This window comes from Mirounga angustirostris, unplaced genomic scaffold (assembly GCF_029215605.1).
Source record: "Mirounga angustirostris isolate CCGP_5_RB_7025 unplaced genomic scaffold, mMirAng1.0.hap1 SCAF_4, whole genome shotgun sequence".
Taxonomy (NCBI): domain Eukaryota; kingdom Metazoa; phylum Chordata; class Mammalia; order Carnivora; family Phocidae; genus Mirounga; species Mirounga angustirostris.
Genome location: NW_026991712.1, coordinates 16,238,216 through 16,255,249, shown reverse-complemented (window position 1 = coordinate 16,255,249; position 17,034 = coordinate 16,238,216). Strand labels below are relative to the sequence as shown.

General features: G+C 37.3%; 1 protein-coding gene across 12 annotated transcripts in view; it reads right to left on the bottom strand.

The window, feature by feature from the left end:
* Positions 1-17,034, bottom strand: part of TMEM65 (transmembrane protein 65) — a 229,607-nt gene that overhangs the window by 195,170 nt on the left and 17,403 nt on the right. For 9 of the 12 annotated variants that reach the window (XR_010410520.1, XM_064587911.1, XM_064587908.1 and 6 more), the window contains exon 2: positions 12,028-12,108. The exons of 2 other annotated variants lie outside the window; for them this stretch is intronic. Coding sequence is in view for 9 of the 10 variants with exons in the window: in XM_064587911.1 (XP_064443981.1) it covers positions 12,028-12,108 (81 nt within the window). In the remaining variant the exon portion in view is untranslated. Of the gene's footprint in view, positions 1-12,027; positions 12,109-13,003; positions 13,170-17,034 lie in introns of those variants that run through there. One more of the 12 variants, XM_045895928.3, reaches the window with a different exon arrangement.

The following is a 17,034-nucleotide window of genomic DNA, read 5'->3' as shown; positions in this document are numbered from 1 at the left end:
CTGGAAAACAAAACTAGGCCCCTTGACATATAGAATGAGTTCCATTATATTTAATAGAAGCCATAATTTCTCATGTTCATAAACATTCCATCATTAAACTTAACCATATTTTACAAAGTATAAATCCACACTTGAAAAAAAAAAGAAAATCCGAAAAACAAAAAGAGGAATCTTATTTTCTATCACGCTTTCAAGGCAATGATAACTCTAAATATGGTAACTTATTTTAGTCTGTTACCATGGACGTAAACATCAATGTAAGATCAAAAATCAAGGGAACAGGGACACCTGGGTGGCTCAGTTGGTTAAGCCACTGCCTTCGGCTCAGGTCATGATCCTGGAGTCCCGGGATCGAGTCCCGCATCGGGCTCCCTGCTCGGCGGGGAGTCTGCTTTTCCCTCTGACCCTCCTCCCTCTCATGCTCTCTGTCTCTCATTCTCTCTGTCTCAAATAAATAAATAAAATCTTTAAAAAAAAAAAATCAAGGGAACAATTTAAAATCATTTATAATGTACTTAATAAGAAAAGTACCAAAGCAATTGTACTCTGAGATGACAGAAAAGGACCATTTAATGCACACATTATTCCTTTAATTACAAATAATACTATAAGTGTCCAATTATCCAGTTTCTGATCTTTTGACCACCCGCTATTTGCTCCAGGCCCTACCCAGCATTTTCTCTAAGGAAGTACAGAAAGTAGACTTGGCAACACAAATTACACTTTGGCCTAATAAGAGATTTATGATAAGAAAAGAAATTACTGTGTTTAAGCAACAATTTGGAGACTATAGATCTTAGTTACCCAATTTATGAACATTATGAATAACTGTTTAGACTTTTAATAAAATCAAAAGTTCTGAAGAGTAAGGTGAAATTTACAATAAATATATTACACATTAAAGAATACAAACTTAAATGCAAACAATGCCATATACAAAATAATTTAAACAAATCATATTAAATAATCAAACATGCACCAAACAGGAAAAAGCTTAAAAAAGGGGTTTTTTTTTAAGCTACGAAGCAAAAAAAAAAAAAAAAAAAAAAAGCTACAAAGCAATATTTTTAAAAGAAACAAATTAATATGACTAAGTAATACACTTATAAAAACTCAAATTTGAAAAGTGAAAGCACTCTTCAGAAATAGCAAGGAACTTAAATATTTAACTTACTAAATTTCAGTTAACAAGTCTTTTAGAATAAAAACTATGATTGTGAAAGTCCTTTTTAATAATTGTTTTTAAAAAATGCATGCTTAGCTAACACCCCCCCACCTCAAAGAAAAAGAAAGAAAAAAAAAAAGAAAGAAAAAGCACTTGAATGTGATTTTGTAATTTTATTTAGCATTTAAGTGTACTGCAACATGCACATTATGTAGAAAAGAAACTTCTACCTGGATTTCTACATGGATCATATAATACTACTGCCTCATTAACCTCTGCGGAACATAATATGGGACCTGGGGCTTCAATGCAACCTAGACTGGTATCTAGTTAACTTCAGGGCAACTAAGCCATTCCTGGGTTGGGCAGGCCAGTCACATAACAGCTGAGGACAGGAGCTGGCCAGCAGTAATGATGAGGAAGGTAACAGTACCCAATTAATCATCACATTTATTACCTAATTAATGTAGTAACTTGTTAATTGTTTAACTCTGGCTGTACAATTATTTACTTCTCTTTTATCTGTCATTTCATAGAGGTTTTTCTTTAATTTTTCATTTTTTATTTAAATTGAATTAGCCAGGACACCTGGGTGGCTCAGTTGGTTAAGTGACTGCCTTCGGCTCAGGTCATGATCCTGGGACTCCAGGATTGAGTCCCACATCAGGCTCCCTGCTCAGCAGGGAGTCTGCTTCTCCCTCCGACCCTCCCCCATCTCGTGCTCTCCCTCTCATTCTCTCTCTCTCAAATAAATAAATAAAATCTTAAAAAAAATAAAATAAAAAAATAAATTGAATTAGCCAATGTATAGTACATCATTAGTTTCAGATGTAGTGTTCTATTTGTTATTTGTGTATAACACCCAGGGCTCAGCACATCACATGCCCTCCTTAATGCCCATCACCCAATTACCCCATTCCCCCCACCTCCCTTTCAGCAACCCTAAGTTTGTTGCTGTCTATAGTTAAAAGTCTCTCATGGTTTATCTCCCTCTCTGGTGACTTCCCATTCAGTTTTCCCTCCCTTACACTATGATCCTCTGCACTGTTTCTTATATTCCACATATGACTGAAACCATATAATTGCCTTTCTCCATTTGACTTATTTCACTCAGCATAATACCCTCCAGTTCCATCCACATCAATGTAAATAGTAAGTATTTATCCTTTCTGATGGCTGAGTAATATTCCATTGTATATATAAACCACATCTTCTCAATCCATTCAACTGTCAATGGACAACTCGGCTCTCCACAGTTTGGCTATTGTGGACATTGTTGCTATGAACATTGGGGTGCATGTATCTTTGGGGTAAATACTGAGTAGTGCAATTGCTGGGTGGTAGGGTAGCTCTATTTTTAGCTTCTTGAGGAACCTCCATACTGTTTTCCAGAGTGGCTGTACCAGCTTGCATTCCCACCAACAGTGTAAGAGGGTTCCCCTTTCTCTGCATCCTTGCCAAGATTTGGTGTTTCCTGTCTTGTTAATTTTTGCCATTTTAACTGGTGTAAGGAGGTATCTCATTGCGGTTTTGCTTTGTATTTCCCTGATGCCAAGGGATGTGGAGCATTTTTTCATTTGTCTGTTGGCTCTTTGTATGTCTTATTTGGACAAATGTCTGTTCATGCTTCTGCCTATTTCTTGACTGGATTCTTTGTTTTCTGGGTATTGAGTTTGATAAGTTCTTTATAGATTGTGGGCACTAGCCCTTTGTCTGATATGTCATTTGCAAAAATCTTCTCCCATTCCATAGGTTACCTTTTGGTTTTGTTGACTGTTTCCTTTGCTGTGCAGAAGCTTTTTATCTTGGTGAAGTCCCAATAGTTCATTTTTGCTTTTGTTTCCCTCGCCTTGGAGACGTGTCTAGCAAGAAGCTGCTGCAGCTGAGGTCAAAGAGGTTGCTGTCTGTGTTCTCCTCTGGGATTTTGATGGATTCCTGTCTCACATTAAGGTCTTTCATTCATTTTGAATTTATTTTAGTGTATGGTGTAAGAAAATGGTCCAGTTACATTCCTCTACATGCGGCTGTCCAATTTTCCCAGCACCATTTATTGAAGAGATTGTCTTTTTCGATTGGATATTCTTTCCTGCTCTGTCAAAGATAAGTTGACCATAGAGTTAATGGTGCATTTCTGGGTTCTCTATTCTGTTTGATTGATCTGTGTGTCTGTTTTTGTGCCAGTACCATACTCTCTTGACGATTACAGTTTTGTAATATAGTTTGAAGTCTGGCATTGTGATGCCACCAGCTTTAGTTTTCTTTTTCAACATTCCTCTGGCTATTTGGGGGCTTTTCTGGTTCCATACAAATTTTAGGATTGTTTCTGCTTTGTGAAAAAAGTTGATGGTGTTTTGATAGGGTTTGCACTGAATGTGTAGATTGCTCTGGGTAGCATTGACATTTTAACAATATTTATCCTTCCAATCCATGAGCATGGAATATTTTTCCATTTCTTTGTGTCTTCCTCAATTTCTTTCATATGTGTTCTTAGTTTTTAAGGGTACAGGTCCTTTACCTCTTTGGTTAGCTTTTCTCCCAGGTATCTTATGGGTTTTGGTGCAATTATAAATGGGATCGATTCCTTAATTTCTCTTTCTTCTGTCTCATTATTAGTATATAGAAGTGCAACTGATTTCTGTGCATTGATTTTATATATCCTGCCACGTTGCTGAATTGCTGTATGAGTTCTAGCAATTTTGGGGTGGAGTCTTTTGGTTTTCCACATGAAGTATCATGTCATCTGTGAAGTGAGACTTTGACTTCTTTGCCAATTTGAATGCCTTTTATTTCTTTTTGTTGTCTGATTGCTGAGGCTAGGACTTCTAGTAGTATGTTGAACAAGAGTGCTGAGAGTGGGCATCCCTTTCATGTTCCTAACCTTAGAGGAAAAGCTCTCAGTTTTTCCCCATTGAGAAAGATATTCACTGTGGGCTTTTCGTAGATGGCTTTTATGATATTGAGGTATGTTCCCTCTATCCCTACACTACGGAGAGTTTTAATCAAGAAAGGATGCTATAGTTTGTCAAATGCTTTTTCTGCATCTATTGAGAGGATCGTATAGTTCTTGTCCTTTCTTTTCTTAATGTGATGTATCACGTTGATTGATTTGCAGATGTTGAACCAACCTTGCAGCCCAGGAATAAATCGCACTTGGTCATGGTGAATAATCCTTTTAATGTATTGTTGGGTCCTATTGGCTAGTATCTTGGTGAGTATTTTGGCATCCATGTTCATCAAAGATATTGGTCTGTAGTTCTCCTTTTTGGTGGGGTCTTTGTCTGGTTTTGGGATCAAGGTATCTGACCTCATTGAACAAGTTTGGAAGTTTTCCTTCTATTTCTGTTTTCTGAAACAGCTTCAGTAGAATAGCTATTATTTCTTCTTTAAATGTTTGGTAGAATTCCCCTGGGAAGCCATCTGGCCCTGAACTCTTGTTTTGGGGGAGGTTTTTTATTACTGCTTCAATTTCCTTACTGGTTATGGGTCTGTTCAGATTTTCTATTTCTTCCTGTTTCAGTTTTGGTAGTTTGTTAATTTCCAGGAATGCATCCATTTCTTCCAGACTGCCTAGTTTATTGGCTATATATAGTTGCTCATAATATGTTCTTAAAATTGTCTGTATTTCCTTGGTGTTGGTCATGATCTCTCCTCTTTCATTCATGATTTTATTAATTTGGGTCCTTTCTTTTTTCTTTTTGATAAGTCTAGCTAGGGGTTTATCAATCATATTAATTCTTTCAAAAAACCAGCTTCTAGTTTCGTTGATCTGTTCTACCGTTCTTCTGGTTTCTATTTCATTGATTTCTGCTCTGATCTTCATTATTTCACTTCTCCTGCTTGGTTTAGGTTTAATTTTCTGTTCTGTCTCCAGCTCCAGGTCCTAGGTGTAAGGTTACCTTGTGTATTTGATATTTTTGTAATTTTTTGAGAGAGGCTTGTATTGCAATGTATTTCCCTCTTAGGACCACCTTTGCTGTATCCCAAAGGTCTTGAACAGTTGTGTTTTCATTTTCACTAGTTTCCATGATTTTTAAAAAATTCTTTATTTCCTGGTTGACCTATTCATTCTTTAGTAGGATGCTCTTTAACCTCCAAGAGTTTGAGTTCCTTCCAAATTTCCTCCTGTGACTGAGTTCAAGTTTCAAAGCATTGTGGTCTGAAAATATGCAGGGAATAATCCCAATCTTTTGGTCCTGGTTGAGACCTGATTTGTGACCCAGTATGTGATTTATTCTGGAGAAAGTTCCATGTGCACTCGAGAAGAATGTATATTCTGTTGCTTTAGGATGGAATGCTCTGTACATACCTGTGAAGTCCAACTGGTCTAGTGTGTCATTCAAAGCTCTTGTTTCCTTGTTGATCTGCTTAGATGATCTGTCCATTGCTATGAGTGGGGTGTTGAAGTCCCCTACTATTATTGTATTATTATGAATGTGTTTCTTTAATTTGGCTATTAATTGGTTGATATAATTGGCTGCTCCCAAATTAGGAGCATAAGTATTTATAGTTGTTAGATCTTCTTATTGAGTAGACCCTTTAAGTATGATATAGTGCTCCTCTTCATCTCTTACTACAGTCTTTGGTTTAAAATCTATTTTGTCTAATATGAGGATTGCTACCCCAACTTTCTTTTGAGGTCCATTAGCATAATAAATGGTTCTCCACCTCCTCACTTTCAATCTGGAAGTGTCTTTAGGTCTAAAATGAGTCTCCTGTAGACAGCATATGGATGGGTCTTCCATTTTTATCCAATCTGATACTCTGTGTCTTTTGACTGGAGCATTTAGCCCACTTACATTCAGAGTAACTATTGAAAGATATGAATTTAGTCTCATTGTATTACCTGTAAAGTCCCTGTTTCTGTAGACTGTCTCTGTTTCTTTCTGGTCTATGTTACTCTTTGGCTCTGTCTTCACTTACATGATCCCCCTTAATAGTTCTTGCAGGGCTGGCTTGGTGGTCACATATTCTTTCAATTTCTATATGTTCTGGAAGCTCTTTACTGCTCCTTTCATTCTGAATGACAGCCTTGCTGGATAAAGTTTTCTTGGTTGCATGTTTTTCTTTTAGTACCCTGAATGTATCATGCCAGACCTTTCTGGCCTGCCAGATCTCTGTGGATAGGTCTGATGCCAGTCTAATGTTTCTACCCCTGTAGATTAGGAACCTCTTGTCCTGAACTGCTTTCAGGATTTTCTCTTTATCTCTGAAATTTGCAAGCTTCACTATTATGTGTCAGGGTGTTGATCTATTTTTATTGATTTTAGGAGGGGTCCTCTCTACCTCTTGGACATGAATGCCTGTTTCCTTCTCCAGATTAGGGACATTCTCAGCTATGATTTACTCAAATATACCTTCTGGCCCTTTCTTCTCCCTCAGGCACCCCAAAAATTCTGATATTTTATGTGTTATGGCATTGCTGATTTCTTGAAGCCTCCCCTCATAGTCCATTAGTTGTTTTTCTCTTTTCCCCAGCTTCCTTCCTTTCCATCAACTAGTTTTCTATGTCACTTACTCTCTCTTCTGCCTCATTTACCCTACCTGTTAGAGCATCTAATTTAAACTGCATCTCACAGCATTTTTAATTTGGCCTGATTAGATCTCATTTATGCACTAAAAGATTCTCCAGTGTCTTTTATGTTTTCAAGCCCCAGCTAGTAACTTTATAATTGTTACCCTGAATTCCATCTCCGACCTTTTACTTATATCCACGTCACTTAGATCTGTGGCAGAGAGTATTACCTCTGGTTCTTTCTTTTGTTGTGAATTCCTCCTTCTAGTCATTTTACCCAGAGAAGAATGGATGAACAAGTGAGTATTAGCAAAAATACCAACCACGGGGGCGCCTGGGTGGCTCAGTCATTAAGCATCTGCCTTCGGCTCAGGTCCTGGTCCCAGGGTCCTGGGTTCAAGCCCCGCATCAGGCTCCCTGCTTGGCAGGAAGCCTGCTTCTCCCTCTCCCACTCCCCCTGCTTGTGTTCCTTCTCTTGCAGTGTCTCTCTCTGTCAAATAAATAAATAAAATCTTAAAAAAAAAAAAAAAACCCACAACCCAAGTGAAATACATACTAGAAAAATCCAAAGAGGTCAGAAACCAAAAAAGAAAAAGAAAAAAACAAAAACAAAAAAAGGGGGGGAGCATGGGGAGGGGGAAGAGAGAATATAATCTCACAGGGTGGACAAAGTAGGGTGATCCACTTGGTTCTGAGGGTATTTTGGTCTGTGTGTTAGAAGAGACTAAATCCCAAAATTGTAAAGAAAGCAAAACTTACATATATACAAAATTAAAATTGAATGGAGTGAAAGGAAGCCAAAAATGAAGACTATATCTATAAAATGTAAATGTAAAAAAAATGAAAGTTAAAAAAAAGACTTAAAAACAAAGAGCTGATAAAATAAGAAACTAGTTGAAAAGGGAAAAAAGAAAATAAATAAATGGAAAATTTTAAAGTGAAAGATATACAAATCATGAGAAAAAACCCTCAAATTCTATATACTATTTTCCCCTAGCACTGGAGTTTTACAGTTCTGTGTGGTCCATAAACTTGCTATTCACCTGTTCTTCCAGTTGGTCTTCTGGGGGAGGGGCCTGCTGCGCTGACTCTCAGGTGTTTTTGCCTGGGCAGAGTTGCACGCCCCCTGGGGGCCGGGCTTGGTGTAAGTTATTTTTGGTTGCTCTGTGTGGCTTTAGTTCCCTGAAGGCTTTCCGTGCCTCTTTAGAGGATCAAAATAAAAATGGCTGCACCCCATCTCCAGCCCCAGAGTGAAAAGATCATGGTCCCCTCTCCTCAGCAAACCCTCAGGGATAAGTGGTCTTCATGGTGTGCACCTACAACAATCCTCCAAGGGGAAGTCAGTTGCTGCATTTCTGCACTTTGCAGGGTCCTGCACAAAGAACGGTCACCTGATCATGTATGTACCCGGTCAGTCCCTCCTGGGGGAAGGCAGAGGGTCGCTGGTTAGTGTTCTTTACAGAGCCATCCCTCCCTCGCCCCCTGCACTGAGAGCTGTTGCCCTTTCCTGCACTCACACATACGCTTGGCCCCTCCCCAGGGAAGTTCCCTCCCCTGCTGTTAATCGTCCCATATCTCCCTGCAGATTCACTTCTCTGCACCTCCTACCTTGCAAAAAGTGCTCACTTTTCTACTTGTAGAGTTCCTGAAATTCTTTTCTTACATCTCAGGTTGAATTCATGGGTGTTCAGAGTGATTTAATAGTTTTCTAGCTAAATTCAAGGGACCAGATGAAACAAGGTCTTCTACTCTTCCACCATCTTGCCTCTTCCACTTCATAGTTTTTTAAAGATAATCAAACATACTATTGATCTGTGGTTGCTTTTACATGTCTAAATGTGTACTTGAAAATAATATATACTATTTAACACAGAAACTATATTCCTTCCTTTCCTTCATGCCAAAGGAAGACAGAAAAAGGAAATAATTACTATACATAATGACATTCCTTTTTTAAAAAGCTAAGATAAAAACAACAATATAAATTTTTTAAAAAAGATTTTATTTATTTATTTGATAGAGAGAGACACAGCAAGAGAGGGAACACAAGTAGGGGGAGTGGGAGAGGGAGAAGCAGGCTTCCCGCTGAGCAGGGAGCCCGATGAGGGGCTGATCCCTGGACCCTGGGATCAAGACCTGAGCGGAAGGAAGACACTTAACAACTGAGCCACCCAGGCACCCAACAGTACAGACTTTTTAAAACGATTTTATTTATTTGACAGAGATAGAGAGGGCATGAATATAAGTAGGGGGAGCAGCAAAGGGAGAGGGAGAAGCAGGCTCTCTGCTAAGCAGGGAGCTTGAGATGAGGCTTCATCCCAGGACCCCGAGATCATGACCTGAACCAAAGGCAGACACTTAACCAACTGAGCCACCCAGGTGCCCCAACAGTACAACTTTTTAAAAATAATCAGATCCTCTTACTTTTACTCATTACATAGAGACAATACTATATAACTTTAAGAAACTCTAGAAAAATCATATAACTAGGTATATTATACATATACATTATATTATAGATGGAAAGCTTAAGGAGAGCTTGAAAAATATAATAATTCATCTTGGAACACAATAAATGGTACATATATCTGCGGGTATAGTTACACAGATCTCCAGACGACGTTCATTTTTAAATAAAATTGCTTAATACTAGGAAGAAGCAGAGATTTTTCAGTCAATGCATTACCTTTTTCCTTTCCAGTCATTCCTCAAATAAGAATTCTTTCACAGAATGTTAGAGCTGAAAGGATCCCTAGAAACCATCTGCCAGTAGTTTTCAACATGGAGTATACCTCAACCCTTGCTCAGAAATGCAGGGTTGCTTTTGGATGTGATAGTGACTGGGAAATGCTACTGGCATTAGGGGTGCTAAACACCCTGTAATGCGCAAGAGAGTCCTTCATAATAAAGATTTATCCAGCCCAAATGCCAGTAGTATACCCACTGAGAAATACTGACTTGATTCTCCACTTTGAAGATGCAGCCACTTAGGGCCAGAGATGTTAAATGACTTACTCGAGGCTACACAGCTGGATCTAGAACCCAGGTTCTCATTCTCTTGTTCTAATCCTCGTTCAATGAATAAAATGACAATAGAAAACCACAGAAAACCAAGAATCAATTATATGTTAATACATAAACATTATCAAAACATTGGTCATACATTAATATTTGAAATTGAAGTAAAACTGCAATTAACTAAAATATTAATATCCTTTTCAAATTTTTTTTCCATCCTAAGAAATAGTTTCCTTTCAGATAAATCATTTTTCAAAAATCCATCACAGTTAAAAGAAAGAGGAGTAAATCAACTGACTATGGTTACCAAATAAAACATATTTTGAATGGGAAATTACATGGTTTCTGATGGTTTCAGAAAAACTTAATATCCTATAGTCTAGCACTAATCTTCTCTTCTAACCATGAAGAAATTTATCACAGCAAAAAGAACACTGAACTAAAAATCCAAAGGACTCGACACTAATCGTCACTCTGAGGTATAGGTAACCAGTTGCCATATCTTGAACATGTCACAAACCTCTAGATCTATTCCATGTTACATAAAATGAGTTTAGGTCCTGTGATCCTTTCTAGATCTAAGATTTTTATTCTGTATTTCTTCCTTATTGCATAACAAGTAGGGTTTAAAAAAAATACAGAGCTATCAACTAAATATTCACAAAAAAGTACCCTACAGTGAGGAGGGATACAACTAAAGACTGAGTCTCAAAAGGTGATCACTGACTCCTATTAATTTAGTTACTGTTCAGCAACACCTTACCTCCTACTGATATCTGTCATCATCTATAGAATCATTATCATTCCTTTTTCCCTACACTGTCCTAAAAATAAAGGCTAAGTAAACACTCTTCAGAATACTTCAAAATTATTCTTAAAAAGACATTTGCATTGGGGTGCCTAGGAGGCTCAGTTAGTTAAGCATCTGACTCTTGATTTCAGCTCAGGTCATGATCTCAGGGTCGTGAGATTGAGCACTTCATCGGACTCCACGCTAGGCGTGGAGCCTGCTTAAGATTCTCTCTCTCCTTTTCCCTCTGCCCCTCCCACCCCCACACTCTCTCAAGCTCTCTCTAACAAAAAACAACAACAATAAAAAGACATTAGCATTTAAACATTTAACTTCTACATATACACAGAGATGAAAACTTTTTAATTTTAAAATTACATCAGAACTGGTCAAATAGAATATACTGTGGGATTTTTTACAGAAAATGTACTAATCTGTTAATATGTGTATGTATGTACACACACTGTGCCTCTACATTTCTCTTAACCTCTTACAGACTGGTCTTCACTCTTGACAGTGTATATACATCCTAAGAAAACTGAGTTGCATTTAACCTTTATTCTTACAAAATTTCAATTATTCCATAAAATATTTTTGATACTTTTTCATACATGTGTTATACTTCTTAGGCAATATATCTATATTAAATAGCAATCAAAATAAAATAGGGACAGAGATATAGTTTTTATTTCTCCTTCCCTTCCCTTATCTTTCTCTCTCTCTCATACACACACATGGACATGCACACAACATAATTCCTCCAACCAGTTCATGCAACACAAGTTAGATATCAAGCTGTATGGAAACGGAATCTAAAAAAAATTCATGAATGACTTTAAAATAAGACTTTCAAAATATTCAAGAATATACTTTAAAAATGTATTTCCCTGAAGTTCAGTTACTTAAATACAGTTTCTCCTTACAATATTCTGAAGATTTTTCCTGTGTGTGGTCCTTTTTTCCTACTCATGCATCCTAAAGAAATTCATAATTTTTGTTGCTTCTTATGTCTCACTTCCTCAGTTATTTCAACAATTTTTTTTTTTTTTGAGAGAGAGAGACTGAGCACGTGGGGGCGAGGGGGGAGGAGCAGAGGGTGAGAGAGAGAGAGAATCTTAAGAAGGCTCCACAACCAGCACGGAGTCCGGCACAGGGCTCAATCTCACGACCCTGAGATCATGACCTGAGCTGAAATCAAGAGTCCGATGCTTAACTGACTGAACCACCCAGGTGCCCCATTTCAATAATTTTAAAAATATGTTATTTAAATATAACTAAATATAAGTGGTTTTATGTCTTGTTAAGGTTATAAATTTAATCCTTCAGTTAATTAAACATGCAATTATTATTCCATCCACAAAGACTAGGATTAGATAACAAAAATACTCTGTAGACAGTCTAAAACACTGGTGCAAAAAACAAAGGTTATCATTACAACCAAAACATTCTATTTCAAACAGGCAAGAAGTTCTGTCAAATAGATGCTTTGCTATTTGCAATAACATCTGACAATCAATCAATACTGTTAAGATTGTACTATACCAAAACTATCAGGGGTCTCTGCTGATGATACCTTCTTCGCTTGCTTCACAATGGCAATCTCGGGTTTGGGATATCTGCATGCTAAAAATATTGTAAAATCAAAATGTATTCAAGTGATAAAGTAAATAAAATATGTATAAATAAAAAATGTATATGAAATTTTGAAGTGAAGCATTCTAGAACATAGGCAGTCCTTACTTGGCACAGTAGTGTGGGGTCATAAAAATGACAATGCAAGATGAAACCATAAAGCCTTAATACCAATGGGGAAAATTACAATTGTTCTATGACCTTTAAAATTTTTTTCAAAACAATAAAAATTCTCTTGCCAACAGTTATGAACATAAAGGGAAATTTAAAATAGTAAAACTAATGTATGATCAATTTTCATTTCTTTGCTGTACTTTCATCTTTTTTGGTCAATTCTCTTTTGATTACCCATTTTTTTAAAACATCTCATGGGTTTATCACTATGAGACAAGAAGGCAATGCAAACCACACATTTTGCTATCTCTGTGTGAACTGACCAACAGATTAAGTAGTGACCAATCACTGAGAGACTGAAAGAGTGATATGATTGGCCATGATAATGATGTACATCTGTTGTTACACAGTGCTTTGTAGAAGGCAAAGTTTGTACTTTGTAGAATTACTCACAGTTAATATACTGTAGGAAATAAAATTTGAACTGTGTTGTTGGGAACTGCTGTTATGTAACTAAAACATAGTCACTGAAATTGGTGCATTTGGGAACCATGCAAAGCAAAGAATGCCTATAATAATAAAAAAATGGATTATTTAATGAAATGGGCATAAATCCAGGGAAAAAATAGGGTATTAGAATTTCATATATATTTTTTCTACATATGTAAATTAATGGTAAATAAAAGAGAACAAGATTCTCTTCCTTAGAAGTTAAATGTTTTCCACTTAAATCACTTAATTTACTATCATTTGACTATCAGTGAAAGAATACCTAACATATAATGAAGCAAGGTTCAGTGATCGAATCTTATGTTTAAAAGGGGGCGCCTGGGTGGCTCAGATGGTTGAGCGTCTGCCTTCGGCTTAGGTCATGATCTCAGGGTCTTGGGGTCGAGTCCCGCATCGGGTTCCCTGCTCAGTGCAGAGCCTGCTTCTCCCTCTCCCTCTGCCGTTCCCTCTGCTTGTGCTCTTCTGTCTATCTCTCTGTCAAATAAATAAATAGAATCTTTAAAAAATAAAATAAAATAAAAAAATAAAAGTAAAATACTTGTATCATAAATCAGCTGGCAAAACTTTTTAAAATGTGCATTCATTGCTGTAAAAAAAAAAGTTCTTAAAGGTTACTAAAAAACAAAAACAAAAACAAAAAACAAACCTTGCAGAAAATAGTCCCTAATCTCAAGGATATACAAACATATATGAGATGATTAGAGGAAGAAAAAAATACATATAAGTTTACAAAAGGGAAAAATTATAGCCTTAAGAAGTGGGAGACAGCCTCCAGGAAGAGGTTTTGAGTCTGGCCTTAAAGCACGGCAAGGATTTAAATAAGTGAGGGGAAGTAGGTTTCCCTTTTCCTTCCCATACAATTCAGTCTAAAAGCCATAAGATGGGAATCAGTGAGGTAGGCATTTGTGTGGGAGGCAGAACAGGGTCTCAGAGCTCAAGGGGGAGGGAGGAAGCGTTCACACGGGGGGTCAGTCTGGCACAATCTGTCAGAACCCAAATAGGGTAAGAAAGGCTTCCCCATGGTAAAAGAGAGGGGATGTGGCTCAGGGTGTCAGTGCCAGAGCTAGGGTGATAAGGGCATCTATATAGGAGTATGTTGGCAGTGGTGGTGATGGAATATTGGTGACATATAGAAAGAGTGATCTAAATAATAAATATATTAAAGGTAATGGGAGACAAACCATGAGAGACTATGGACTCTGAGAAACAAACTGAGGGTTCTAGAGGGGAGGGGGGTGGGGGGATGGGTTAGCCTGGTGATGGGTATTAAAGAGGGCATGTACTGAATTGAGCACTGGGTGTTATATGCAAACAATGAATCATGGAACACTACATCAAAAACTAATGATGTGATTAACATAACAATTAAAAATTTTAAAAAAACTAATGATGTAATGTATGGTGAGTAACATAACATAATAAAATAAAAATAAATAGGGCGCCTGGGTGGCTCAGTCGTTAAGCGTCTGCCTTCGGCTCAGGTCATGATCCCAGGGTCCTGGGATCGAGTCCCACATCGGGCTCCCTCCTTGTGGGGAGGCCTGCTTCTCCCTCTCCCCATCCCGCTGCTTGTGTTCCTGCTCTCGCTATCTCTCTCTCTGTCAAATAAATAAATAAAATCTTAAAAAAAAAAAAATTAAATAAAATAAAAAAATAAATAAATAAATAAATAAAGGTAATGGGAGTCAGGTATTTTTTCATCATAGAATAGAGTTAGAAATACGGGAAGAGAAAACTAGAATGTACGCTGTGGTGCTGGATCAGAATTGAAGAAACTGCTATCAACTCTCATTTTATAATATAGACAGAGAAATAGAAATATAAATGATATTTATTACATATATAAATACATATATTCATATATTCACTAGCTCTGTCCATGATAGGGGTGGAAATAGCAACACCCCAATAACTATGAGCACATCTAATGCCCAGATCTTGGTTTCTAAATACCATTCTACACTAAAGAAACAAGGGCTCCGTAACAATGGCTGATTCCAGAGCTAGGGCAGAAAAAGTCCAAGAGGAACCTGGAACATCTTATGGTGCAGAAAATAAGGAAAAAGGAAATGTTCAAAAAAAAAAAAAAAAAGAAGAGTAATGGGGATATGTCAAAAAGACAAAGAAGTCAGCTTGAGGGCGTTCCCACTGGTGAAGTATGGAACAATTAGAGGATCAAAAATGATAGTAATAAATTATAAACCATTAAACAGAAAAAGAATCCATGAGTATATATTGATATAAATTAATAACTGAGTTGATGAGGAATGGAATATTTCATAGACTCAAAGTACCTCTCCACAAAATATTTATCAGACAGATACCACTTTTGTCAAATGTTCAGAGAAAATGGTTACCCTGGAAATGGTTAACATGACCAGGGAAAAATTAAAATCATGGGCAACTGATAGGATGAAAAAGAACATAACACCACTTCTATGATATTCCTCCCAAAGATGCAAAACTGGAATCTATTCATGAGGAAAGAGACAAAATTAAATTGAAGTACATGCTACAAATTAACTGGTCTGTAATCTCAAAAGTGCTAAGGTCATGAAGATCAGGTCAAGACTGAGGAACTGTTCCAGGTGGAAGGAAATTAAAGATGTAACAACTAAATGCAACATGTGACTTTGGACTGGATCTTTTTGTTGTAAAGGAACATGAATGGGAGAACTGATGAAAGTGAATTACTTCAGAATATTTAGATGGTAGTACATATTACACTGTGGCTATATAAGGCAATGTTCTCATTTGTAGGAAACACAAGCCAAAGTATTCCAGCTGTAGTGGACATTGCAATGCATAGTCAGTCCTTAAGTGCTGGAATTCCTGCCAAGAGACAGCTCTCAGTGGTCAGTCATCAGAGGAGACTGCCTCAGCCAAAGAATGTTGCTTCATCCAAGGCTCTGTACCTTGTCCACATCCAATAAATAGCTCATTTTTACAGAGGTAGAGGCCCAGACCTCTCACCCAGCTCAGAACAAAACTGAAGGGTCATCCCATCTGTAGAACTCTCCACAAGGTAAACTGAGGCTTCCACTGAGACTGCATCACTTTACTTGTACCTCTGCCCAAACCTACTTCCTTCCCTTCCCTTTCAAAGATGAGGATTTCAATAGCATTCCCCAATAAACTTCCCGCATGCTAATCTTTGTTTCAGAGACTGCTTCCCACAGAACTCAACCTATGAGAGAGATGATATGGCATCATGTCAGCAACTTATTCTCAAATGACTCAGGAGAAAGAAAAAAAAAAAGCTTACTGTACTATACTTGAAACTCTGAGATTTGTTATATAAATATATGGAAAGAGATAAATCTGAGATTGTTTCAAATTTTTGTTTTATTTTTTAAAGATTTATTTCTTTGAGAGAGAGAGTCCATGAGCAGGGGAGGGGCAGAGGGAGAGGGAGAGAAGTGGATTCCCACTGTGCACGGAGTCCAGCGTGGGGCTTGATCTCATGACCCTGAGATCATGACCTGAGCGAAATCAAGAGTCGGATGCTCAACTGACTGAGCCACCCAGGCACCCCATGTTTCAAAATTTCAGAAGCAATACAAATTAAGCAGGGAAAACACAGGAAGAACAGAATGAAGAAAAGCAACAGAAAAAAATAACAGTAGGGGCATGGTACACTAAAGAAATGAGACTAACCAATGGACAGTATATTCAAGGTATTCGTGGAAAATGAAATAGATGAACAAAAAAGAATACATCTATTACAGCATTTATAACCAAAAAGTGATCATTGTAGAACTGTAAAATCAGTGTTAATGATTTACATTTTTGCTAATTTTTAAGAAGCCCCTTTTAAGCAGAAAAAAGCTAGGATAATGTTTTTCAAACCATAGATCTTAGTCACAAACAAATACAAAATTCTGCCAACTCACAAAATGTGCCACATCTTACATTATCACTCTTACATGTTTACCTGTTTTCTTTCATAATTCAAACATCCACATGACCTCAACTCTTTCCAACCTTAAAAACAAAAACAAAAACACCTTCTATAACCTTGCACTCAATGGACCTGTAGCATTGAAATCACTGCAAACTTGTTAGAAATGAAGAATTTTAGGTCCCACTTCAAACCTACTGAAACAGAATCTGCATTTCAATAGGAGTTCAGATGATTTTATATGTACATTAAGCTTTGTAAAGCAGGGCTCTAGTTTCCACTGTGGGATGTAGAAAGCCGCAAAGAGCTTTGCTCTCACCATTAGGATGAAACAAAGTCACACTAAATTCAAATGCATGACTTATTCTGAACCTATCAGAGAACTCAAGTCA